The following is a 23,356-nucleotide window of genomic DNA, read 5'->3' on the forward strand; positions in this document are numbered from 1 at the left end:
TTCTTTTCTCTTTATTATTTTTTTTTCTCTCTCTTTTTCTCACTCTTTTTTTTTTCTGTTTTTTTTTTACATATATTTACATTATGGATACCATTACTACTGAATTTGAACATAAAGTAGAAACAACTCAAACTACTGAAGTTCAATCACCTTCTGAACCCATTCGTAAGTAAATTGATAAGATACTTTTTATTATTATTTATTTATTCTTATTTCGTAATCACTTTATTGCCATTCTAGCTACTCCTCGTAAGACCGAAGAAGTACCTAAAGTGACCAACCCTGTTCCTACCCAAACTAACGGTCTTGCCAAGAATACCTTGTATCAATCACCCAATATCAAGTTTGAAGACGGTAATAAAAAAAAAAAGAAGAGAAAAAAAAAAAGAGGAAAAGCGCGTATCCACGATAGTGTATACTTTTTTTTTTTTTGTTATCTCCTTATTCCAAAGACGAAACATTTCTCTTTTTATATATATTGATTACTTATTTTTTTTTTTACCCTTTTTTTATTATTATTATTATTTCATTTAGATCCTGCAGCATATATCAAGGCACGTATTTCATCTCTCATTTATTGGGAACATCCTCGACGTAGTGCTACTTATCTTGGTGTCTCCCTTAGTGTATTGATTTTGACTCAATATTACTCCTTGTTACAAATCTTGGCTTGTTTCTTTACTCTTGCTACCGGTGCCAATTGGATTTATGTCAATACTCACAAACAAACTCAAAGGATTATTGCTGGAAAATCAGGTGAAGATATCAAGAATCCTCACAGGTAAATCATAATAATAATAAGAAAAGGAATACAAGTACAGTTGTATAGTATAGTATTTAGCTGACTTTTTTTTTTTTATTTTTATCTTTGTAGTGAACGACTTCGAACCAAAGGCGCGATGATTTCTCGTGACCGTGTGACGTATGCAGCTCAACTATCAGTGGATGTATTTGAAGTGATTGCACAACAAGTGACAAGATTGATTTTGATTGAAGACAATACGCAATCCGCTGTGGCAATAGCTGCTTCTTTCTCTATTTGGACTTTGGCCAAGCATATTTCCACCAAATACCTTGTTGGCTTCTTTTTGGTTAGTGCCTTCACCTTCCCTCGCTTATACCTTCAACATCAAGAAGTCATCGATGCTCATGTAGCTCAACATAGTGAAAAGGCTCGTATTTTGGCAAGACAATATGGTGGTGTTGCTTCTACTAAGGCTCAAGAATTGTATGATCAAGCATGGGCGGCTATCAAGAAACAACCCAAGTCTCAAAAGGCCGAATAAGGTATCTCCTTTTTTTTTTTATTTACAATTAGTTTGTGTGTGTATATGTGTCTTTAGTTAGTATGCTCGTAGTTGATTATATACTTTTTATATATTGCATCCCTCCTTTTTTTTTTTTTCTTTCTTTCTTTTCTCCCTTCTTCCCACACGAACACAATTCATCCTTTTAGTTAGCAATATTATATATATATCTTCGTGCTCAAATAAAAATGACTTTTTTTTTCCAGATTTTCATGTGACAGTGAAGGATAATGTGGGTATGTTTGTTATGGTAGTTACTAAACTCTAAAACAAAAATAAAAGGTAAGGGCATCATCGTTTGTAAACAATATTTCTCGAGTATATCCACTAGGATAGTTTTGTCTTTATGAGATTTCATATATATATAAACAAAGAATAAAATTTATATTGACAACAAATATAGATGATGATCTTTTTTTTTTTCCTTGGCATCACCTATTTTTTTTTTTTTTTTTTTGAGGACTACCGTAGACCAAACAAAATCGTATGAGCTTCTAACAAATAAATGAACATTCATGCAAGCCGGGAAACTCCGAATGATGAATATGGCTCTATTCCAAATCATCCAATCCCCCCAACTAAGGGTTCTTTTTTTTTTTTTTTTTTTTTTTGGCTTTATTGGATCATCAGAAAAAAAAAAAAAACTCATCCGAGGCAATTTGAGATATCCACCGAGTATTTTCAATCTATGACAATAATAACGCGGTTCCTTTTTCAGTATGTATATACCAAAAAAAAAAAAGAGCCTAGTTGATCTTTTATCAACATCATTCATATCGTCAACGACAGTATCGGTAAATACAACTGTATCATGATACAAAGTCAAAAGGCTTCAGAAAAATATGGCCGTACATATATAAAAAGAGGTACTTCTCAATGACAAAAAAAAAAAGTTTCCTTCTTCCTTATCAATTTTCTGAAATCATCCCTTTTGTTGATACAACACACAGACAACGCACACATATATACAATATGCGTACGAATCGAGTTCTTTCCCTCCTTGCCGTGATCGCTCTTGTAGTCTCAGGTTAAAAAAAAAAAAAAAAAGAGAGAGACAGAGACTTCTAAATACATTGTCATCCTCATCATTTCCTTTTTTTTTTTTTGATGATTAGCCAAGGCAGCAGAAGATGATGTAGATTATTCAGAGGATGGTCTAGTGGATGCTGATGCAGCAACATTGGTATCAACAACAACCATCACCAAGACATTTTATGGTCAACCCACTACTGCACCTGAAGAAAAACCTGAAAGGGATAATGAAGAACAAGAAGAAGAAGAATTATTAGATGAAGAGAATGGTGATCAAGAAAAGAAAAAAGACAGACCTCGTAAAGAAAAGCATGATGGTGATTTTTTTGAACCTCCTGAACCTTCCTACACAACCGTCACCACTACATCATATACTGCCACACGCACAAAGAAACCTAAGCATGATAAGACTCGTACTACCACAAAGACATATCAAGCGTCCCCCACAAGTGAAAATAAGAAACCAACTCCCCAACCTACTAATAATCCTCCTGCCACATCGTCCAAATCATCATCATCATCATCATCATCCAAATCATCATCATCGTCATCATCATCATCAAGCCGTCCATCCGATATGAAAAAGGTGCCTAGTAGTTCCTCTTCAATGAGCGTGAGTGTGACCAATAGTGGCAGTAGTCGTACACCTCGTCCTTTGAGTAACAGTCTCAATGCACGTCCACCTTCATCAGCCAATGGTTCACGTGCCATTATTGCTACCACTCCCTCAGCATCACCATCATCATCATTATCTAAGGTATCTTCACTATCTGCATCTATGAAACCCTCTGGTGTGTCATTGAATATGTCATCCTCCCCTACAAACAGTGTTGCCCATCCTACCACGGTCGATACCAATGTCAATAGAAAAATCGGCCCTTCTGCCGTGACCAGTAGTACAAATCATGCTGGTCATATCGTGCCTACTGGTAGTTTGACTTTGGCTTGTATCATGGCATTCATCGCAGCTTTTTAAGTCCATCCTTTTTTTTTTTTTAATCTAATAGTATGTTACATCTTTTTTTTTTTTTTTTGAATATATACATATATAAAAAAGGAGAAAGGCAATCCAGCAAACTAATTATATTAATACTAATAATAATAATAAAAAAAAAAGAGTGGATCACCCTTTCATCCAATCATAATAAAAAAAGACAACAACATGGTATAATGTCTATTTTTAGTCATCGTTGCAAGCCTCCCTTTTGATCTTTTTTTTTTCTTTCTTTCTATATCAGGTTTTTTTTTTTTTTTTAAAAAAAAAAAGAAACCAATCATCCGCTCATTCAAAGCCACTATCTTTTTTTTTTTTGGGTGATGATTTAACGTTTTGGAATGAATGAAAGATAACATAAATGATGATCAACGGAGTAGTCTATAAAAAGTAAAACCCATTTTTTTAAAGACGATCAATACTCCTTCTTTGTCTTGCCTAAAAAAGCACGAGCCATTGAGTCTCCGCATGAATGGGAAAAAACCCATTTCTGTAGATGAACTTTTTTTTTTTATTTTATTCAAAAGGAGGTTTCTTTTTTCTTTAAAGAAGTATATACATAGGATGATGTTTTCTCTCTATCATTTCTGCATTCCAAGAAATAAGGGGAAATGATTTTATAGTGGCGAATCAAAGAGAGAATAAAAAAAAAAAGGAGAGTGGGTATAAAAAAGGTTGCAGAAATCAAAATTTACTTTATTTGGTCTAGCACCAATGGGAAGCGAGGCAAGGATGCATCCTATCCTTTCACAAAAAAAAAAAGACACTTCCATTTTTAGATGATGATGGGATGATAATATAATGATTGGTTTATTTGACAAAAAAAAAAGTATGAATAACATATTGGTACAAAAGAATAATAATAATATAAATAAAAGAAAATGTTGACTACAGTAAAGAAATTATGAAGAATGATACTAATTAACTAAAAAAAAAAAAAAGTAAAGGTCATAAACGTTCCAATTGTTGAGAGATATCATCCTTTGTAAAACCAGCTTCTAACATATTTTTAACCAATTCAGCTTTGGCCTTGATTCGTCTTGTTTTTTCCTTTTCCATCAATAATTGTTCACGTTCCAAACGTTTTTCACGTAAAAAATCCAACATATCTTGTGATCGTTTCATTCGTCCAGCTTCTTTTTCACGAGTGACTTGAATTAAAGAATCTGCCAAGACTTGATAATGTTGTTGTTGATGACGATAATTCGAAGATGACGATGATGATGATTGAGAAGATGATGATGATGATGATGATGAAGATGAAGATCTTCTTCTTTTTGTAGTTTGTTGATGTGATGATTGTTTTTGTGTAGAATCAGTTTTACTAGAATGTTGAAAGGATCGTGGCATAGGTCGTATTACCATAGGTTGAAGTAAAGAAGAAGAAGAAGGTAATAAAGTTGAATGATGATAAGGAGGGTGATGAGAAGTACCATTTTGTTGTTGTTGTTGATATTGTTGATTATTATTATTTTGTTGAAGTAAATTTGTAGAATTTGTAGCAGTACGTAAACTACTATCACTAAGTCTTCTTCGTCGTTTTGAATGTGGATCATGAAGTGTATGATAAAATCGATTTCGAGTGGTGTCATCTAATTGTTCCAAATCTTCATCAGATTCTACTTTGAGTTGTTCATTTTGTTCTAATTGTTCTTCTTCTACACGATGCATGATACTACTGATAGACATAGGCCAAGAAGAAGTACGAGTACCAAACGTTTCATGAAGAGCATCCCAGTAAGGAAACCGTTTAACTAATTCCTCTTTATAAAATAAAAAAAAAAAACAGTAAATACTTTTTGTTTCTTTTTTTTTTTTTTGTACAACCATTTCTTTATTTCTTACCATGTACAGTTTCATCTTCGGCACCAGCATCTCTTAAACGTTTACCTTCAGTATCATTCCATTCACGAGCTGTTCGATAATTACTTTGTAAAGTAGATATCTTACTAGCAATATCTTTAGCTAATCGATGATGTATTCCATGTTCACGCATAGTATCAAGAATATTTTCCAATAATAATTTTTTGGGAGTTCGTTCACTTTCATCACCACGCCATTTAGAAAAATTAGCTTTCACTGATAACCATTGTACAAGAATATCCATAGAACAAGGTCCACCACTAACACCATCTTTGAGCCAACTTTTATAAGGTTTCTTTCCTTTATGAGGTGTAGGAGCTGAATAAGTGGTTGTCATAGTAAGCATTGTAAATTAAAAGAAAAAAAAAGAAAGATAGATGTATTGATGATGAATTAGACAAAAAGAAAGAGTGAAAAGGAAAAAAAAAAGGGGGCGGAGCAGAAAATATTTATAGTGAAAGAAAGGGAGGAAAAAAAAAAGTGAGGGGAAAGAGGAAAAGAAAGAAAGAAAAGAAAATAAAAAAAAAATCAAAATATTGACCAAAATTATAAAAAAAAAAAAAAAAAAAACAGAAATGAAAAAAAAAATGGACCCGCGCGTCTCATGTCTTTTTTTTTTCTGTTTCCCACACTGGAAAATAGGACTTGTCGATCATTATCAACAGAAATAGTTTTCCATAAATTATTGTTACAAAAAAGATTAAAGTTTTTTTTTTTCTTTCTTTCTCTTTTTTATATGATAATAACTTATTCACACACATACAAAAAAAAAGATATATATTTTTTCTTTTCTTTTTCATTATTTTATATATCAATCATCTCCCCTCTTTTTTTTTTTTTTTTATTGATCGGTATGATTTCCAAAAAGGGATCTTCCCAAGTTAGATGAAAAAAAAGGAGTTGGGGTCTAGAAAAACAGAGGAGTAAAAGAGGAGAAAATAAAAAAAAGGAAATAGCATTTTAGACAAATGAGAACACTTCTTGAAAAGTTAAGTTAAAGAGGTAGAGCTGACAAATTTCACCTTTTTTAGTTTGGGGAACCAATCAAATCTCTCGGAATATGAATATAGATCGACACGTTTTTAAAAGAAAAAATCATCTAGACCCTCCATCGGTCTAGTCTCCTTTGAAAATTTCAAAACAATGACAAAGCTGAATATGGTTAAGATCAGAAATCCCGTTTTCTTCCTTTTGATTATACTTCTTCTTTTTCTTTTTTTTTTTTTTTTTTTTTTTTTTGAGACTCCTTTTTTTTTTTTTTATTATTATTTGCCGGAACCTACCTTTTTCTACTTAATGGTTGTACCAACTAATACCATTTTCTTCTTTCTATATTTGTATATATATTACTTTTTCTCTTTTTCTTATTTCTTTTCTTTTTTTTTTCTTTCTTTCTTTATTATTATATTCCTTATGAAAGAAATCACATGATCACATTATAATATTGTTCATACAACTTACTTCCATTGACAATCAATCAAAAAAAAAAAAAAGACAGTTCATTCTTTTTCATATCCGTTAGTCATTGGGTCATATTTGACAGAATATTTTTTTAAAAAAAAAGAAATCCATCATTTACTTTTTTTTTTTTAATCATTGATTCAATGCTGATATGAATGATCATTCCATACGTGAATTTATACTTAATGCAAGACTAGAGATTGGAAGATTTTCATTCATCATATATAAAAAAAAAAAAAAACTTTTTCAAACGCAGCTTAGTTTGTATTTTTTTAGTCTTTTTTTTTTTTTTTGTTTACCAAAGTTCTTTCTTTCTTTCATTTCTTTCCCCCCCTTTTTTTTTTCTATTTTACCCTTTTTGTTTTTTTTTCCCACTTACCTTTCTTTCTTTTTGTATAAACGATTCTACTATGTCTACTATTGATGTGAAAGAAAACATGTCCCTACCACCTCCTTCTGCATTGTTTGGATCTTCTACTATATATCCTTCAAATCAACAACAACAACAGCAACAACAACAACAACAACAACAGCAACAGCAACAACAACAAAATGGTTCAACCAACCGACCAGTTTATATATTGCCGCCACCTTCTTCATTACCTGGTTATAGTAGTAGTACTTCAGCACCATCCAACAACAACAACAACAACAACAATAATAATAATAATAACAATACTCCTTATTATCCACCTACTCCTTCACCTCCACCTTCTACTTCTAATTATTACTATCCTCAACAACCATCTACTTATTTACCAACTCCAGTCACTACACCAGTGGAAGAAACGACAACAACCACTAAAGTAGAACGAAAACGAAAAAGAACAAAGAAACAACAACAGAATAATACTCTTCCTTCACCACCTTCTTCATATCATTATCAAGTCATGGAACTGAACCATTCTAAAAAGAAACAAAAGAAAACAGAAGATCCTTCTATTTCAGCAGCTGCAGCAACTTTGGCTTCATTTACTCAATCATCCGATGAAGATATTGTTATTCGTCAACACTATCGAAAAAATAAGAAATCAAATAAACAACAACAACAACAACAACAACAAGATGATGGTTGTGGTGATCATGAAGATTGTTCTGGTAATGGAAAATATGTTTGTGAACAATGTGGTTTGACCTATCAACATGGTATATGTTTACAACGACATGCTTGGGATCATACTGAAGGTTGGACTCATCGACGTTGGGGAATGAGTAAACGACAACAAGTTCAAATTTTGGAGGTAATAAAAAATTATATAAAGAGATATTATATATATTAACATTTACTATTGTTTTATATAGGCTGCTCAAATTTTAATGGATATTGCCAAAGGTATGCGTGTTAGTGTCCTCAATTGATTCAAAAGAACAAGAAAAATTTTTTTTATGTGCTCCGATGAAAAAAAAAAGTTTCCATAGATTGTAGTATTTTTTTTTTTTTTTTTTAGTTTAGCTTTATCTTTTTATTTTTTTTTTTTTTTGTTTTGTTATTCTTTTTATGTACATACGTGAAAACAAATCTATTCACCCTTCCCCTCTTTTTTTTTTTCTTTTTTCTTCTTTTTAGAGAAAGATGACATCAAGCAGTGGATCATGCTAAAAAGTCTTCTTTTCTTTATTGTATCATTTTTTTTTTTTTTTACTTTACGTATATCCTTTCCTTCTTCCCCCTTTTTTTTTCTACTTTAGTTTTGACTTAATCCTTAATAAACAACAATAAAAAAAAACTACTTGATTATTTGTCAAAAAAAAAAAAAAGAAAATAAATAAACAAAATCTTCGTCACTCGTGTAGAATGTTACGCAAACAATAAAAAAAAAAACATGCCCCATTTTACCCCTTTCTTTTTCCTTTGTTTATATGTGTGAATTTTAATTTTTTTTTTTTGGATTCACTTTTTTTTTGTTAGACGTTCTATTGAAATTGGATGATGAATAAACATCTGTTGGCTTTTTTTGGATTCATTTCCTGAAAATAAATAAAAAGATAATAACACGGAGTTGAAAAGTATGATCAGACTCATTTCCTTTCATGGGGAATTCCTTCATATACGGATGATTTGCTTATGAGGATGATAGACTGATGACTTGATGATGATGGCTATGATGCAACATGAAAATAAAACATAACAAAAAAAAATAAAGATAGTGACATAGATCAATTTTATTTCAAAACATAAAATAATCCTAATACTATAAGGTCAATTTACTTGAAGATCTTGCCATCAGCGAATCCATCGACTTCCCAGGCCATGTACTTATAAATTTCATCCTTCTTTTCTTCATATTGGGAAGGTTCAATCTTGACAAAGTTGTAAGAATCGTAATCAGCAGCATCATAAACTTCGAAAGGAACTTCTTGACCACGAATAAGGAAGTAACCAGAGATAGCATTATTGTTGTTGACACCTGTTACGACCATAGAACCAAAGGCATACTTTCTAGCCATTTCAAGACGAGCAAAGAAACCACCAATCAAATTGCTGGACATGAAAATCAAGGTAAGTTCATCATTATACTTGTAATCCACCTTCCAAAGAGAATAACCTTCAGGATCATGATGATCCCAGAACCATTTCATGGCAACATCAGTATCATTGTTAGAGTACATACGTTTCCATTCGTCCATAATAAACTTGGAGGGTGGCAAGAGATCCAACTTGGATTTGGGTTTAGGAGGAGGTTTAGGAGCTTCTTCTTCATCGTCAGCAGCAGCAGCAGCAGCAGGTTTCTTTTCCTTCTTGGGAGTTTCTTGTTTTTTAGTTTCCTTCTTTTCCTTCTTGGGTGGTACATATTTCAATGGAGTTTCACACAATTGAATTTGACCAAGATGTTCCTTGAAATGTTTCTTGCCAGTGACAGTATTGAAGTAACGGGTGACGTTCTTGTATTGAGAGCGGAAAGATTTGTCGAAAAGAAGCTTGTAAGGGAACACCAAAGAAGTGGCAACTGCAATATCGGCATAAGTAATGTCTTCTCCCACAAGATAAGTACGGCTCAACAACACCTTATCCAAAGCACCCAAGGCGCGTTTCACCTTTTCAATGGCAGCGTCAACAGAAGGTTTCAAGTAAGGAGAATAACCCATCAAAGGAGACAACCATTGAGAGAAATTGGTTTGGAGTTCATTTTCAGAAAAGAGAACCCATTGAAGGATCAAGGCTTTTTCGGCAGGTGTCTTACCAAGTAAAGGAGAATCAGCATTTTGGAGAGCAGCTAATTATTATTGAAAACAAAATATGAATGTCATTATAAAAAAAAAAAATAAATGCTTTTTTTTTTTTTTTTTACCATAATAACCAATAGCATTGGATTCAAACAAGTCAACTTCCTTGCCTTCAAGTACTGGGACTTTGCCAACAGGGAATCGTTGATAAAAAGCTTCGTCACGTTCAGTCATAAGATCAAACATTTTTTCATCAAAAGCCAAACCATTGTATGCAGCCTATTAATGAATTTAAAAAAAAAATATGTATTAAATGTTTGACTCTTTTATGTAATTCTAGTACTTACAGCAATCTTTGCTTTAGCTACACGAGGATTGTTGGGATAACTGAGAATAGTCTAATCAAACATTAAATTTAAATGAATGATTTAGTATTTTATTAAAAAAAAAAAATAAAGAGATGAATTGAATTCATTCATTCTACTTACTCCAAGAGACATAATAGATAGATAGACGGATGGATGGATGGATAAGAAAAAGAAGAAACAAATAGAAAACAACAAAAAAAAGTTTTATAAACGGTGTTTAAAATATGGTTCATGCTTCTTCTGGATGTCTCAACCCCACATTTATTTTTTTTTTGTTTCTTCCTTATTTTCATTCACTTCTGTGTGTGCCTTCATATATGTGTTATTGACAATTGCTTATTTATACTAATATCCTACATTATAATTCTTACGATGAATTCTTCCTCATCCTCATTTAGTTGGGATGATATTAGAACCCAAGTCAGAAGGTTACGTATGCAAACTTTATCTTCTCTCAGCAACCACAACATCTCCACCTGTAAAAACTTTTATTTCCATCCTCAACAACACAAATTATATTTTTTATCCAATTGTATTGCTCCTAATTACACTACATCAAGACAATTTGTTTTTTATCAAGTCGATTATTCCTTATTTTATTCCAAAGGTAAACAAAAAAAAAAAAAAAAAAGAAAACGAAACAAGACGCGTTTCTATATACAACAAACCACTCCATTATAAATGTTAACATATATATATATATATATATTTGTTATTATAGATGAACCACTTCCTTCATCATTACCCTGGACTCGAATGTTTGATGAATATAAAACTCAAGATGACATGTCCCATCTTCAGATGAAAACGAATAGACAGGACCGTATAAGACCATTACAATCATTATCGTCATTTCAAATGGTGAATGATACTGTTTTGATGATATTCATGGGAAATATTTATGCTGGGACAATTGGAAAGGTATAGTGATATAATGAAACAAAAGTATGACAGTGCATGAAAATATGTATTCGATATGATAGTACTTGTATCACAACACCCTAAACTTTTCTTTTTTTTTTATGTTTTTTTAGATTCCAAAACTTGTATCATCACATGATATGAATCTGTTACTGACAAAAAGTAAGACTATATATATATTATAAAACCTTTTATTCATTACACATCTTTACATAATTTGTTAGGTGATCAAAAAAAGCAACAACCTACAACATCTTTGGGCAACAAGGCACTTTATGACACGAGTGCTAGAACTGATCCAAAACTTGGTGGTATCAACAATGACATCTTTACATTTATTCGTAACCGTGATATTTGGATATCTAACTTTGATGGTGATGAAATACAACTTACCTTTTGTTCTAATCAACAAAATGAATCACTCTCTTGTGGTGTGGCTGAATACGTGATCCAGGTAAAATAAATTATTGAAAACAATAAATAATAAAAAAAAAAACTTATATGGACTATTTTTTTTTTTTTTTACGTATACTCCTATATACATTAGGAAGAGTTCCATCGGTATACTGGTTGCTATTGGGGTCCGTCAGCAAAGAACTCGGATTTGAATCGTTTACTGTATCTGGAAACGGATGAATCAGGCGTGGAATTAGTGAATTTTAGCAACAATGGCAACAATATTATTGATGAGAATGAAGATAATCCTCAAATAATCGCAGCAGCTTCAGCAAGATATCCTCGTGCTGGTCAACCCAATGCCATCAGTAAACTATATATCCTCGAATTTACTTATACAACAATCCCTTTTAAACTGGGTACTTTTCGTCGAAAACAATTATGGGGTCCTGACACTATAGAATGTTTATATCCTTGGGCTGAATATATTGTAAGGTTAGGTTGGCTACCAAATGGTGAAAGGTAAAATTTATATAATATATGATCATCACCTAAACTGACTTTAATTTATTTATGCATAGTGTCTGGCTACAACTTTTGCCACGCGACCAAACAAAAACAGTGGTGATACAAATCCCGTGTACATTATTTAGAACGGAAGAAGAAGAAGAAGCAAGACAAAATACTCAGCACCATCAATCGCAACAACAACATACACCAAAAATAGAGGAACTGTGGTCGGAAAAACAAGATTCTTGGGTCAACATATCGGATGCATATTCATTTTTGGAAAGCAACAAATCTATTTCTACTCATTTTATTTGGAGCTCTGAATTGGGTGGATTTCGACATTTATATTATGTGGCAAAGGAAAACAATAACGATCATTTCAATGTACAACAACTGACAAGTGGAGATTGGTGTGTAGTGGACAAACCTATTCATGTGGATCAAAGACGAAAACTTGTTTATTTTATGGCTAAAATGGATACACCTTTGGAAACACACTTATATGTAACGACATTTGACCTTCATTCAATACAGCGACCCATTCGAAGATTGACTTCTTTAGGTTATAGTCATACGATTGAAATGAATGGAAATATGGATGTATTTGTTGATGTCGCATCGTCATTACATCAACCTCATGGTGTGGTTTTACGACAATTGCAGTTCACTAAAGATGATCCTCTACCACAAGTGAAATATAACCAAAGTCAATATTGCAACGATAATACTATAAATAACTCTATTGTGACTATTATGCCAGCTATGTGTGATATCAACGATATTGATGGTGATGATGATAGTGGAATGGATATGAAAATAGATATACAGAGTATGATTATTGCCCAACCCTCTTCAGCTTTTTGTCATGTACCCTCTTTACCAAAACGACATACTACCAATGGGAATTCTATTCTGGTATTGGATCAAGATAAGCAACTGGAACCTCATCTCTGTCATCCCGATAATGCTTGTATGACATCTATCTATGAAGCTGAAAAACGAATGCATGTTATTCCTGAAGGCGAAATATTTGAATTTATGACATCAGATGGTAAAAAAAAAAAAAAAAAAAAAAAAAAAAAAGGAACAGAAATCAATTAACAGGTTTTTTATTTTTATTTTTTCATTTTTTTTTTTTTAAACAATCTGTTCTATTTGTAGGCGTCAAACTCTATGGTTGTTTATATAAACCTCGTTTTTATCAACCTGGCAAAAGTTATCCAACGATTCTACATATTTATGGTGGGCCCAAAACACAGATGGTGACGAACGAATTCAAATTCCCTCGACTCTTGCGATATCTCATGGGAGTGTATTTTGGCTTTGCGGTGGTAGTCATTGATGGACGAGGCTCATGTGATCGTGGATTAGCTTTTGAATCATATGTTAAGCATCGTCTTGGACGTGTGGAATTGGAAGATCAAGTACAAGGATTAGAATATTTGGCAACATCATGTTTTGGAGCATTACCTCAAAATAATAAACTTGTTAGTGTAGTGGATCTAAATCGTGTGGCAGTGACTGGATGGTCTTATGGTGGTTATCTTAGTCTAATGGCATTGGCTCATTACTCAAGTATATTCAAAATTGCTATTGCTGGTGCTCCTGTTACCCAGTGGGAACTATATGATTCTGCCTATACCGAACGTTACATGGGAATGCCTTTGGATCATCCTTATCAATATGCTACCTCAAGTGTGTTACATTGGATTCATCAATTTCCAAATGAGTAAGTTTTTTTTTTTTTTTTTTTCTGTCAAAACAATGATGTATTCTTCAATTCATTTTTTTTTTTCTTGATAATCAAATCAATAGGGAAAATCGACTGATTGTTGTGCATGGATTAATAGACGAAAATGTACATTTCATCAACTCGGAACGACTTGTATCTCGTTTGGCTCACCTAGGCAAACCATATTGTCTGCAAATGTACCCCACTGAAAAACATGGTCTACGACATGCTAGCGTCAACGAACATTTTGAAACGTTGATGTTCCATAATTTATTGAATCATTTATAACTTTTTTTTTTCATACTTTATAGATAGATAGATTACCTTTTTTTTTCCTTGTTAGAAAATATCATTTATATACTAATAAAAAATCTCGTTTGAACCAGTTTTGTTTTTTTTAATCTTTTTGACTTATACATCAAATTAAATGTTTATTTACATACAATGGATCACACTATAATACATAATAAGAGAGGATGGGGAATACATGGAGGGGAATGGAAATAAACGATAAACCAAAAAAAAAAAAAAAAAGAGATCAACTAATTATAGTAATCTATTGATGAAGCCAATAGTTTGATCCAACAAGATTTCGATAAATAGATTCACGTGTCTTCTTTGCATACATTTCCTCCATCTTGTCATATTGTCGTTGTAAGTCTTGATCTGCCAGTTTTCTTCTTCGATCAATATCATCCATATATTTTTTCTTTTCCTCCGTCAGTGAAGATGTTGCCTTGATGTTTCGTTCCTGTTGTGAAGTCATGATAGATTGAACTTGATCCATCATCTCTTTCATATCCGTCACTATCCACAAAAAAAAAAAAAAAAAAAAAAAAGAATAATAATTCAAAAGTGAGCACATTGTTTTTTTTTTCTAGTCGCAAATTAACCAATACATATACACTTGATATCCTACATATATATATATATCTATTTGACTTACATTCTTTCGACAGTGAATGCCATTCATCTTTGCGTGTCTTGGCTACGTCAAGGTACACATGACAACTGTTGAGTTGAATAAATGCAGCAGTCAGGTCGTTGGGACTAATGGGTGAAGTTGTAGACGATGTGGAGGAAGAAGGGTGTGATTCATCCTATATATATATGTATGTAGATAGAAGCAAATAGTATTAATAACAGAAGAGTTTCTTTAAAGAAGCGATAATTTTTCTTACGTCAAAATTGGAGACAAAGTCGTTTATATCTTGTTCCAAAGATTGTTGAGTCGCCTTGAAAAGTTGATGATCGAGTTGAGATAAACCTTTATAAAAAGAAAAAGGTTAGTAATGTTGTAGTACCTAATGATATTCTTTCTTACTTTTCGAGATATCATCGGACTCTAGCAATGCCATCGTTTTCCTAAATAAAAAAAAAAAAAAAAATGAGACAGAGAAAGAGAAAAGAGAAATAGAAATAACTAAATTCCGCTGTGGTGCAGAAGGTCACAGAAAAAAAAAAAAAGAATAATATTTTTTTTTCCCTCCCTTTTCCTTCTATTCATTCATAGACATGCAATCGTCCGTAGAAGAACCAGCTAGCAAACGTCAAAAAGCCGAAGAAGATCAAACCACAAACGATCAAGAAGATCCATCACAGCAAGAAGATCAGTCGACTGAAGAAGAAGTATACACAGCGGAGGAGTTGGCTCTAGGTGAACAGTTGATCCAAGCGGTAGTTGCTGGCGATCTCGCACAAGTCAAGACATTGATAACGGACAAGGAAGCGGATGTGTGTTTTAATGCTACGGAACAAGGAAGGACACCTTTACACTATGCAGCGGAAGCAGGTCATTTGGATATGGTGGAATACCTTCTCTCAGAACGACATCCTTACAATCTGGTGGACAAGGCCGAGGTGACAGCTGGCGAATTGGCGCTCAAAAATGGACATACTGAAGTATACGAACGATTGGTCAATGAAGGTGTCAGGGCGGAACTGGTGATTCGTGCCATGAAAAATGCATTCCAAGATGAGAAGGACGAGATTCCCAACGAAGATTATTTACAACAAAAATTACACTATGATGATAATAAATTGATGGATGCTAACGATGATGCAGTGATGATGGGTTGGGAAGGACCTTTGATGGTGGAACACGCCAAAGTGATGTGCCCTAAAGAAGGATTAGATGTGTTGAACGTTGGTTTTGGACTTGGTTTGATCGATATGGAATTACAAAAATACAAACCTCGCCATCATTATATTATTGAAGCACATCCTGATGTCTATGCACATATGAAGAAATTGGGTTGGGATCAAAAACCTGGTGTTACTATTCTGTTTGGTCGATGGCAAGATGTCGTCCCTACTTTGACAATGACGTTTGATGGTATCTTTTTTGATACTTACGGCGGTAAAAAAAAAAAAAAAATAAGTGATACTATATGATTCATCTTTTTTTTTTTTTTTGATAGAATTCTATGATGATCTTCGAGCTTTTCATGATGCAGTACCAAACATGTTGAACACGGATGGTATCTATACATGGTTCAACGGATTAGGGGCTACTAATCAATTCTTCCATGATATCTATTGTCGTGTGTCAGAAGTGGATCTCCGTGAATTTGGCTTGGATACTGAATATGTAGCTATGGATATTCCTACTGCTGATGAAAAAGGTGTGTGGGATGGTGTACGTCAAAGGTAAATCCAAAAAAAAAAAAAAAAAAAAGGATCAAAAATCATAGACTAATGATTTGTTTTGTACTTTACCTAGATACTGGTCCCTTGAAAAGTATTATTTACCTATTTGCAAATTCTTACAATAATAATAAAAAAACTACCTTTTGTCCTGTTGTACATATTAGTTTATTATTATTCTCTCCTTTTTGTTGTGTCTATTTGTAGTTATTTGAATTTGTATCTTTTATTTTGTCCCACCTTTTTTTATTTTTTTTATGATGATCAAATGTTTCAATAATGAAGATGATAATATGAAAAATCTTTCAAGCATTTGATAAATAGAAAAACGAACAATTCAAAGAGAATAATAATAATATTTATACAGTTTTATTTGAATGAAACAAATTTATATATACACTAAACTAAAACGAATGACCTGTGAAGGAGAAATTCAACTTTTGTTCATTTTGCTTGTTTGGCTGGTAGTGATCCGTTATATTGTCGTCGTAGTCGTTCTGCTTGAATACCAACGTTGCCACCATAGAATTTTCTTGCACATAAAAGAATTTCAAGTTCGGTCATACCATTGATACCTAATTGTTTGCGTTGGTTTTTGGTGAAAGGATACTTGTCCTGAAGCATTGCTGGCGTTGCTTTACTTTTTTTCACGTCGATCGGGATCGTTTCTGGGTGTTTTTCATAATGGGCTTGTCGACAAGGTCCACAGAGGTACATTTCTCGACGAGCATAGTTTGGTATACGAACAGGAAGAACCGCCATCCATCCGACTTTGTGAGGTTTATATTTGTGGTTGCCATAACAGTAATCACAAGCTTGTCGAAACACTTTGGTATAGTTTTTTCGAACTTGGTTCAGTTGGCCGTAAAAAGTCTTGCTTTTAGAATTCAAGGAAGGAGGACCTCGATCTGCGACATGAATCCAATACAAAGAAGAGTACCGAGCAATTGTTTGAATATGCTTCGATAACCTGTCCATTTCAGGGTACTGACTGAGCGGTAGATTGATCAAGATATTGCGCCATACATCAGGTGGGAGTTGTTCTAATCGACTCAGTGCTGGTTTTTGTTGATCCTTAGTTGATCTCTCTTCAGTCAAATCTTGTTTCTTTTCTTCCTTTTCATTTTCCAGTACATGCTCCAAATATATTTCCATAAATGATGTACTTCGCATAGGTTGCATTAGCTTCGTTTCGTCGCTCATTTTAAAAAAAAAGTAGTTGTAAAACAAAAAAAAAAAAAAAAAAAAAGAAAAAGAAAAAGGGAAACCAAGAAAAAAAAAGTTTAACATGCCTGATGTACCCTCGACGATTTATTTTTACAGCCAAAGTTTGGCTGAGGAGTTCCAAATTTTTGGCTGTAAAATCCAAAATTTTCAAAAAAAAAAAAAAAAAAAAAAAAAAAGTGAATCCACCACCATAAATACAGTGTTTTCAAAGTTTTTTGTCGGGTCACAAGAAAATGCTTTTCGTGATGTTATAAAATAAAAAATCGTACTTTCCCAAAATGAATGTCGCATTACCACTTTTTTAGATATCGCTTTAGAGATGTCGGTAGAGTATGTCATTGATTGATGATTGATGATTGATGACTGATTGTTAGCTGATTCTTTTCAGCAGGCCATATTTGGAAAAAAAAAGAACTATATTTTTAATATTGTATCATCATAATATTCACAGTTAAGACAGGGGTATACTAATGTAATATTCATATCTTGTGATGTTGATGTGAATTTGCATAATAGTTCCTTTCCTTTTTTTATTAAAAAAATACATTTACTCGGGTCTTCTTTGTTTATTTTCATTAACTGAGACATTCGATCGATCGATAACGAATGTAAATTTGCATAATAGTTCTTTTTTTTTCTTATGAGATATTTTTGCTGGGTTTACTTTATTCTTTGATCAAGTGAGAGATATAAAAAAGTGATATTTTATTTTTCTTTTTTTTTCTGTTTCTTCTTTCTCTTTTTTTTCCTTTTTTTTTTCCTTTTTCTTTTAATTTCTTTATCTATTTTGATATCAATTTTTAAACCAATTTACAAGCATACAAGACCTTTATATCCATCCACTCCAATACAAGTTTTTTTTTCTGGACAAGAACCTTACAAGAATCAAGACGGGCCTTTAGGTCCATTTGCTTTTTTTTTATATATACTTATTGGACTTCCTTCTTTCTGTGCCTTGCTCAATAGTAAGTTTCTTTTAATAACAATGATGACGATACAGTATATTAATCATTCTCCTCTTTTTTTTTTCTTTTTGAAATCTCTCTTGGTGTTCAAAGTGAATATCAACCTGTACAGCAACATATAAAAATATGTTATCGCCTCTTCGGAGGACGTATTTAATGCTACCCTACAGGTAATTTGAAATAAATATAAAAAAATGGATATGTTGACTAAATAATATTTTATTTTCTGTTATTCAAAATACTCAATGGAACTACTATCACTCCTTTTCTTCTTGTTCTTTATCTTCTTATATTCTCTATTTGATTATGCGACAATTATATTTTTATTCTTCTGTCATTTATTTTCTATCCTTACGATATTTTATTTCCTATTTTTGCGCCATCTTATTCTTTGAATTCCGTCAATTATTATTGAATAAAGTGTATCTCTTACCACCCCCATTTTTTAAGCTTAAATCTATCATCCTACCATATAAGCAGTATTAACAAAAGATGTGTATCTATGACTATTCCTTTTGTTAGTGGATTCAAGAGACAACCTTTCGATCATGCGTAGAAAATCACAGAAAAAGATCATTGGGCAGCTCTCACTCTTAAAAGAAATCTTTGGATCCAATCCTCAGGAGTTGACAATCATCAATAATAAAAGCCGAGTAGGTGAGTATGATTATATATATATATATATATATTGCCTTGTTTCTATTGATATTGATGGATACGATCGAGTAACATTGAAATAATAAATAAGAGTTATTTGCCATTAGAAAAGACGTGATTTCACATTTTGAAAATTGACAATCTACTTTTTTTTTTTTTTTATTCGATCAAGAAAAAGAAGAGTGGTGAAGAAAAAGATGGAGTATGAATATAAACTATAAAGTGTATTCTAAAAAAGAAAAAAAAATGATGATGGTGACTATTAAAAAAAATATCTATACTACATATACATTATATTAAAAACCTTGGCCAACACCAGTTTGATCTATGACCTTCTTAATGGAAGAACCTTCGTCTTGACAGATTTCAGGATGGATATAGAAGAGAGCTTTGGGTTTGGCAGATTTATTGTTGATAAATCCTTTGGTTTGTTCCATATCAGATACCATAAGACTTGTGAAAATACGAGTAGAAGGAACCAAAGCATTGACTGGTACCTTGGTAATATGATCCTTGGCAAGAAAGGAGAGAGTATGAATAGTCAATTCTTTTGGATCAGAGGCATTGTTCGTTGTGATCTTTGTAACGTATGGAGACATAACCCATTGAATCAATCCTGTGGAAGCAGCACTAGTAGCAATAGCTAAAATAAAGAAAAAAAGAACATGTAAATAAAGGAAGATCTATATTCATTGTTTTATCTTACCGGCACCCACAAGTGCAGTCTTAGCAATCAATGGTACAGGAACATCAATAATATATACAAAAGGTGATATACCACAACCTAAACCAAGAGATGTCACAGAAAACAGTTTAAGTTTTTTGGCCACACCGGATAAAGGTCCTGTATAGATGGTTGTTTCTTGGTCAGTTTTGTTGGAGAAAAGTCGTCGAGAAAGGATAAAGGTATTCCTCAAACTAGAAAGACGTTGCGTGTTTGCAATAGTAAGAGAAGATCGTTGAAGAAGTAACATTGCCATGGTGAAGTTCTAAAACTGTGGTTTTCTTAAAAAAAAAAAAAAAAAAAAAGAGAAAGGGAAAAAAGGAACAGGCCCTTTGACTATCCAATTTTTTTTTGACATTCCGCCTTCTTCATTCTTTTTTTGCTTTTTCTTTTATTCATATTTGCTTTGTTTACACAACTCATGTTTGCCAATAGTAAGGATCATATACTAGTAATAAAAAGGATAATATTAAGTAACTTTAATACTATAGTTAAAATCCCTCCTGGTATTCGACTTTTCAATAAGATCGCTGACTTCCGAGCTTGGAGAAGACAACTCCTATTAGATCGCCAAACATTGGGTTATGTGCCTACTATGGGAGCCTTACATAAAGGACATCTTGCACTAGGTAAGAATAATATCATATCTATTACATTACCTTATTAAAGAAACAGTTTAAAAAAAATAACAATATTGATATAGTGACATCAGCCAAAGACAAATGTGATCATGTAGCTCTTACTATTTTTGTGAATCCAGCACAGTTTTCTCCAACTGAAGATTTAGCCACTTACCCTCGTACTCTTCAAAACGATTTGGATCAATTAGCTGCTTTGGGACCCGGGATTACTTCTGCTGTGTTAGTACCTTCGGTCAAGGAAATGTACCCTGGAGGGATTGAGTTGGATGTGTCAAAACAAAAAGGAACGTTTGTAGAGGTCAAGGGTCTGTCTCATCAATTGGAAGGTATCACTCGTCCTCATTTCTTTCGTGGTGTGGCAACAGTTGTTTCCAAGTTTTTAAATATTGTAAGTGTTTTTTTTTATGTCTTATTAAGGCACACTAAATAATGATATTCATTTAACATAGGTACAACCAGAACAAGTCTTCTTTGGTCAAAAGGATGGTAAAATAGATACCTTTTTTTTTTTTTTTTTTAAAAAAAAAAAAAGAGATATAATAAAAGAACTAATCATATTTCTTTGAATGATAGTACAACAATGTGCAGTGATTAAGGCCATGATTCGTGATCTTCATTTTCCAGTCAAGATGAATATTTGTCCAACAGTACGAGAAAAGGATGGATTGGCCATGTCATCAAGAAATGCTTACCTAACTCCTGATCAAAGAAAATATGCACTTGTCGTCCACAAAGCTTTATCCACCATTGAATCATTATACCATAGCGGACAACATCATGCACCATCGTTGATTGATGCCGGAGCTGCCCTCATTGAACAAGCTAGACAACAAGTACAAAAGGAAAATTTGGATTGGGAAGTCAAATTGGATTATCTCAGCATCAACTCACCAGAAGATTTATCAACGATATCGGGAACCATTGATCAGCAAGAAGGATGTATTGTCAGTACTGCCGTTTTTGTAGGAAAGACAAGATTGATAGACAATTTGTTATTGGATGTTAGTGATTCTGCCCAGAAAATATAGCTGTAGAATAGTTTAGATCATCCATATATATATATGAAAAACAATAAAAAAAATGGACTAGCTTTTTATTTTTTTTTTTTATTTTTTATTTTATTTTCGAAAGATAAATGGAAGTGTACTGTATCTAAAACTAAACTATGCGTCACATACTAGAATACCATGATCATATAATGAACTAATGAGTAATTTTTGACGAGTAACATCTAGAGCACCAGTTGTAGAAGCAGCATAGTAATGACCATCATCACTAAATAAAGTCTTGACTTCACCTTGGGAAGGAGTCCATGATACCACTTGTGAAGCAGCTCTAGGAATAGAAGGATCTGACCGGTCACGAGCTACAGCATATTGCATAAAATCCAAACCCTTTGGGTGTCCAGCGACCACCAATTTTCCAGTAGAAGGATCAAAATCCAGATTATCCACCGCCATATCAATATTCACATTTTGAACATATTCCAGGTGAACGGCCTTGTTGATATCTTTTTCATTGGATCGTAATGTAAGGTTATACTGATGTACCCGACGTTTGTTGCATTCAGATACAAAGAGTGTAGAGTTGTCACCACTGACACCATTGGCAAAAGCAAGACCATGAATCACAGGATAAGCATTTTTGGAACGAGCATCATAGAACATCACATTGGAAATCGGGAGGATGGCTGTATTTTCGATCAATTTAAGAAATTTTGTATCAAAGTAATGGTCATTGGAGAAAAAGAAGGAAGGAGTACCATCAGCGCCTTGCCATTCTGAATTATCCACTAGATGAAGACTATTGGGAGTATAAATATTGTCATGTTGAATAGTATGATGATGAACCAAGCTACCATCTTCTTGAATGGTGAATACTTCGATTAAAGATTTGTCGGATTCAAATGGAAGATTGATGGCCAATAAAAATCTTCGTTGAGGGTCAACAGCAAGGCCAAGAGGATGAAAGTCAGTTGGTCGAGAATTTGTAGCAATACTTTTGACTTTTGGAGGAGTCTATGATTAAAAAAAAAAAAAAAAAAAAAAAGGATAAAAATCGTGACAATGTTTACATTTTTCAAATATTTACCGTTGTATAATCGATTTGCCAAATATCACCAGATGGAATAACTTCACCTTCAGTAAAATAATTGTAATCGAGTACCTTGTTTCTTTTTGCACGAGCAGGGTCACAAGACGCATATGCTATACCATCATTACCAAGGACAATATCTTCACAGAAGGAAAAATTTTCAGGTGCTATCAAAGATAAAGAATGAAACTTCGGTTGAGTACCATTTTCACGTGCATTCTTTTAACTACTTACAGGCTATTTTCACACAGGTATCGCGTCCAACGGATGGTATTACTTTATTTATTCCAGCTAACCCATGAAGATGATCTAAACAGAAGAGAAACAAAAAAGTAATAGTAAATAAATACACGTATATATTACCTTTTAATTGAGAGAACATAACCCATGGACTCTCTTTTTTGTTCATTGCTAAAAAAGATAGACTTACATAAAGGATAGGCGATAATGGATAAAACACCAATGAATAACCATAAATGATTTCCAGAATTGAACATGATATTTGAAAATAAAAGAAAAAAAGAAAAAAAAAAAGAAAAGAAAAGAAAGAAAGAAAGAAAGGTGAGAAATCAAAGCAACCTCATAAAAAAGACGGAGTTTCTGTGAAGTAGGAGGAAACAAGTACAAGCATATCCGAATAAAATAATAATAAT

The 23,356-nt window shown here is 32.8% G+C and overlaps 11 protein-coding genes across 11 annotated transcripts; 6 read left to right on the plus strand and 5 right to left on the minus strand.

Moving 5' to 3' along the window:
* Positions 1-26: 26 nt before the first annotated feature.
* On the plus strand, positions 27-1,623 carry BX664DRAFT_293965 (Reticulon-domain-containing protein). Its single transcript, XM_051542074.1, has 4 exons — positions 27-165; positions 241-354; positions 535-781; positions 875-1,623. The coding sequence occupies exons 1-4, from the start codon at positions 84-86 to the stop codon at positions 1,284-1,286; spliced, it is 855 nt and encodes a 284-aa protein (XP_051401168.1). The 5' UTR covers positions 27-83; the 3' UTR covers positions 1,287-1,623.
* A 328-nt stretch (positions 1,624-1,951) lies between these two features.
* BX664DRAFT_327968 (uncharacterized protein) lies at positions 1,952-3,344 on the plus strand. Its single transcript, XM_051544520.1, has 2 exons — positions 1,952-2,334; positions 2,423-3,344. The coding sequence occupies exons 1-2, from the start codon at positions 2,184-2,186 to the stop codon at positions 3,313-3,315; spliced, it is 1,044 nt and encodes a 347-aa protein (XP_051401169.1). The 5' UTR covers positions 1,952-2,183; the 3' UTR covers positions 3,316-3,344.
* Positions 3,345-4,110: 766 nt separating this feature from the next.
* BX664DRAFT_378497 (uncharacterized protein) lies at positions 4,111-5,639 on the minus strand. Its single transcript, XM_051548828.1, has 2 exons — positions 5,179-5,639; positions 4,111-5,096 (listed from the first exon to the last, which is right to left on the minus strand). The coding sequence occupies exons 1-2, from the start codon at positions 5,540-5,542 to the stop codon at positions 4,282-4,284; spliced, it is 1,179 nt and encodes a 392-aa protein (XP_051401170.1). The 5' UTR covers positions 5,543-5,639; the 3' UTR covers positions 4,111-4,281.
* Positions 5,640-7,292: 1,653 nt separating this feature from the next.
* On the plus strand, positions 7,293-8,133 carry BX664DRAFT_327973 (uncharacterized protein). Its single transcript, XM_051544521.1, has 2 exons — positions 7,293-7,898; positions 7,960-8,133. Exons 1-2 carry the CDS (start codon positions 7,548-7,550, stop codon positions 8,014-8,016), a joined length of 408 nt encoding a protein of 135 aa, XP_051401171.1. The 5' UTR covers positions 7,293-7,547; the 3' UTR covers positions 8,017-8,133.
* Positions 8,134-8,801: 668 nt separating this feature from the next.
* BX664DRAFT_327974 (uncharacterized protein) lies at positions 8,802-10,382 on the minus strand. The gene is made up of 4 exons (XM_051544522.1): positions 10,311-10,382; positions 10,170-10,220; positions 9,948-10,101; positions 8,802-9,872 (listed from the first exon to the last, which is right to left on the minus strand). Exons 1-4 carry the CDS (start codon positions 10,320-10,322, stop codon positions 8,863-8,865), a joined length of 1,227 nt encoding a protein of 408 aa, XP_051401172.1. The 5' UTR covers positions 10,323-10,382; the 3' UTR covers positions 8,802-8,862.
* A 180-nt stretch (positions 10,383-10,562) lies between these two features.
* On the plus strand, positions 10,563-14,037 carry BX664DRAFT_347988 (uncharacterized protein; the record flags this gene model as incomplete). The annotated part of the gene is made up of 8 exons (XM_051547563.1): positions 10,563-10,797; positions 10,912-11,111; positions 11,225-11,273; positions 11,336-11,565; positions 11,659-12,029; positions 12,089-13,068; positions 13,179-13,746; positions 13,833-14,037. 8 exons carry the CDS (start codon positions 10,563-10,565, stop codon positions 14,035-14,037), a joined length of 2,838 nt encoding a protein of 945 aa, XP_051401173.1.
* A 1,208-nt stretch (positions 14,038-15,245) lies between these two features.
* Positions 15,246-16,554, plus strand: BX664DRAFT_277181 (arginine N-methyltransferase 2). The gene is made up of 3 exons (XM_051541354.1): positions 15,246-16,108; positions 16,170-16,398; positions 16,472-16,554. Exons 1-3 carry the CDS (start codon positions 15,265-15,267, stop codon positions 16,521-16,523), a joined length of 1,125 nt encoding a protein of 374 aa, XP_051401174.1. The 5' UTR covers positions 15,246-15,264; the 3' UTR covers positions 16,524-16,554.
* A 185-nt stretch (positions 16,555-16,739) lies between these two features.
* On the minus strand, positions 16,740-17,655 carry BX664DRAFT_327980 (uncharacterized protein). The gene has a single exon (XM_051544523.1). The coding sequence runs from the start codon at positions 17,596-17,598 to the stop codon at positions 16,840-16,842; it is 759 nt and encodes a 252-aa protein (XP_051401175.1). The 5' UTR covers positions 17,599-17,655; the 3' UTR covers positions 16,740-16,839.
* A 1,728-nt stretch (positions 17,656-19,383) lies between these two features.
* BX664DRAFT_293978 (uncharacterized protein) lies at positions 19,384-20,252 on the minus strand. The gene is made up of 2 exons (XM_051542075.1): positions 19,951-20,252; positions 19,384-19,887 (listed from the first exon to the last, which is right to left on the minus strand). Exons 1-2 carry the CDS (start codon positions 20,222-20,224, stop codon positions 19,541-19,543), a joined length of 621 nt encoding a protein of 206 aa, XP_051401176.1. The 5' UTR covers positions 20,225-20,252; the 3' UTR covers positions 19,384-19,540.
* An 82-nt stretch (positions 20,253-20,334) lies between these two features.
* On the plus strand, positions 20,335-21,708 carry BX664DRAFT_277187 (uncharacterized protein). Its single transcript, XM_051541355.1, has 5 exons — positions 20,335-20,402; positions 20,460-20,597; positions 20,672-20,997; positions 21,059-21,095; positions 21,183-21,708. Exons 1-5 carry the CDS (start codon positions 20,390-20,392, stop codon positions 21,635-21,637), a joined length of 969 nt encoding a protein of 322 aa, XP_051401177.1. The 5' UTR covers positions 20,335-20,389; the 3' UTR covers positions 21,638-21,708.
* A 27-nt stretch (positions 21,709-21,735) lies between these two features.
* On the minus strand, positions 21,736-23,234 carry BX664DRAFT_327982 (uncharacterized protein). The gene is made up of 4 exons (XM_051544524.1): positions 23,134-23,234; positions 22,938-23,012; positions 22,701-22,870; positions 21,736-22,627 (listed from the first exon to the last, which is right to left on the minus strand). Exons 1-4 carry the CDS (start codon positions 23,198-23,200, stop codon positions 21,773-21,775), a joined length of 1,167 nt encoding a protein of 388 aa, XP_051401178.1. The 5' UTR covers positions 23,201-23,234; the 3' UTR covers positions 21,736-21,772.
* Positions 23,235-23,356: the final 122 nt, after the last annotated feature.

The sequence above is a fragment of the Halteromyces radiatus genome, assembly GCF_025201355.1.
Source record: "Halteromyces radiatus strain CBS 162.75 chromosome Unknown BX664scaffold_3, whole genome shotgun sequence".
Classification (NCBI taxonomy): Eukaryota; Fungi; Mucoromycota; class Mucoromycetes; order Mucorales; family Cunninghamellaceae; genus Halteromyces; species Halteromyces radiatus.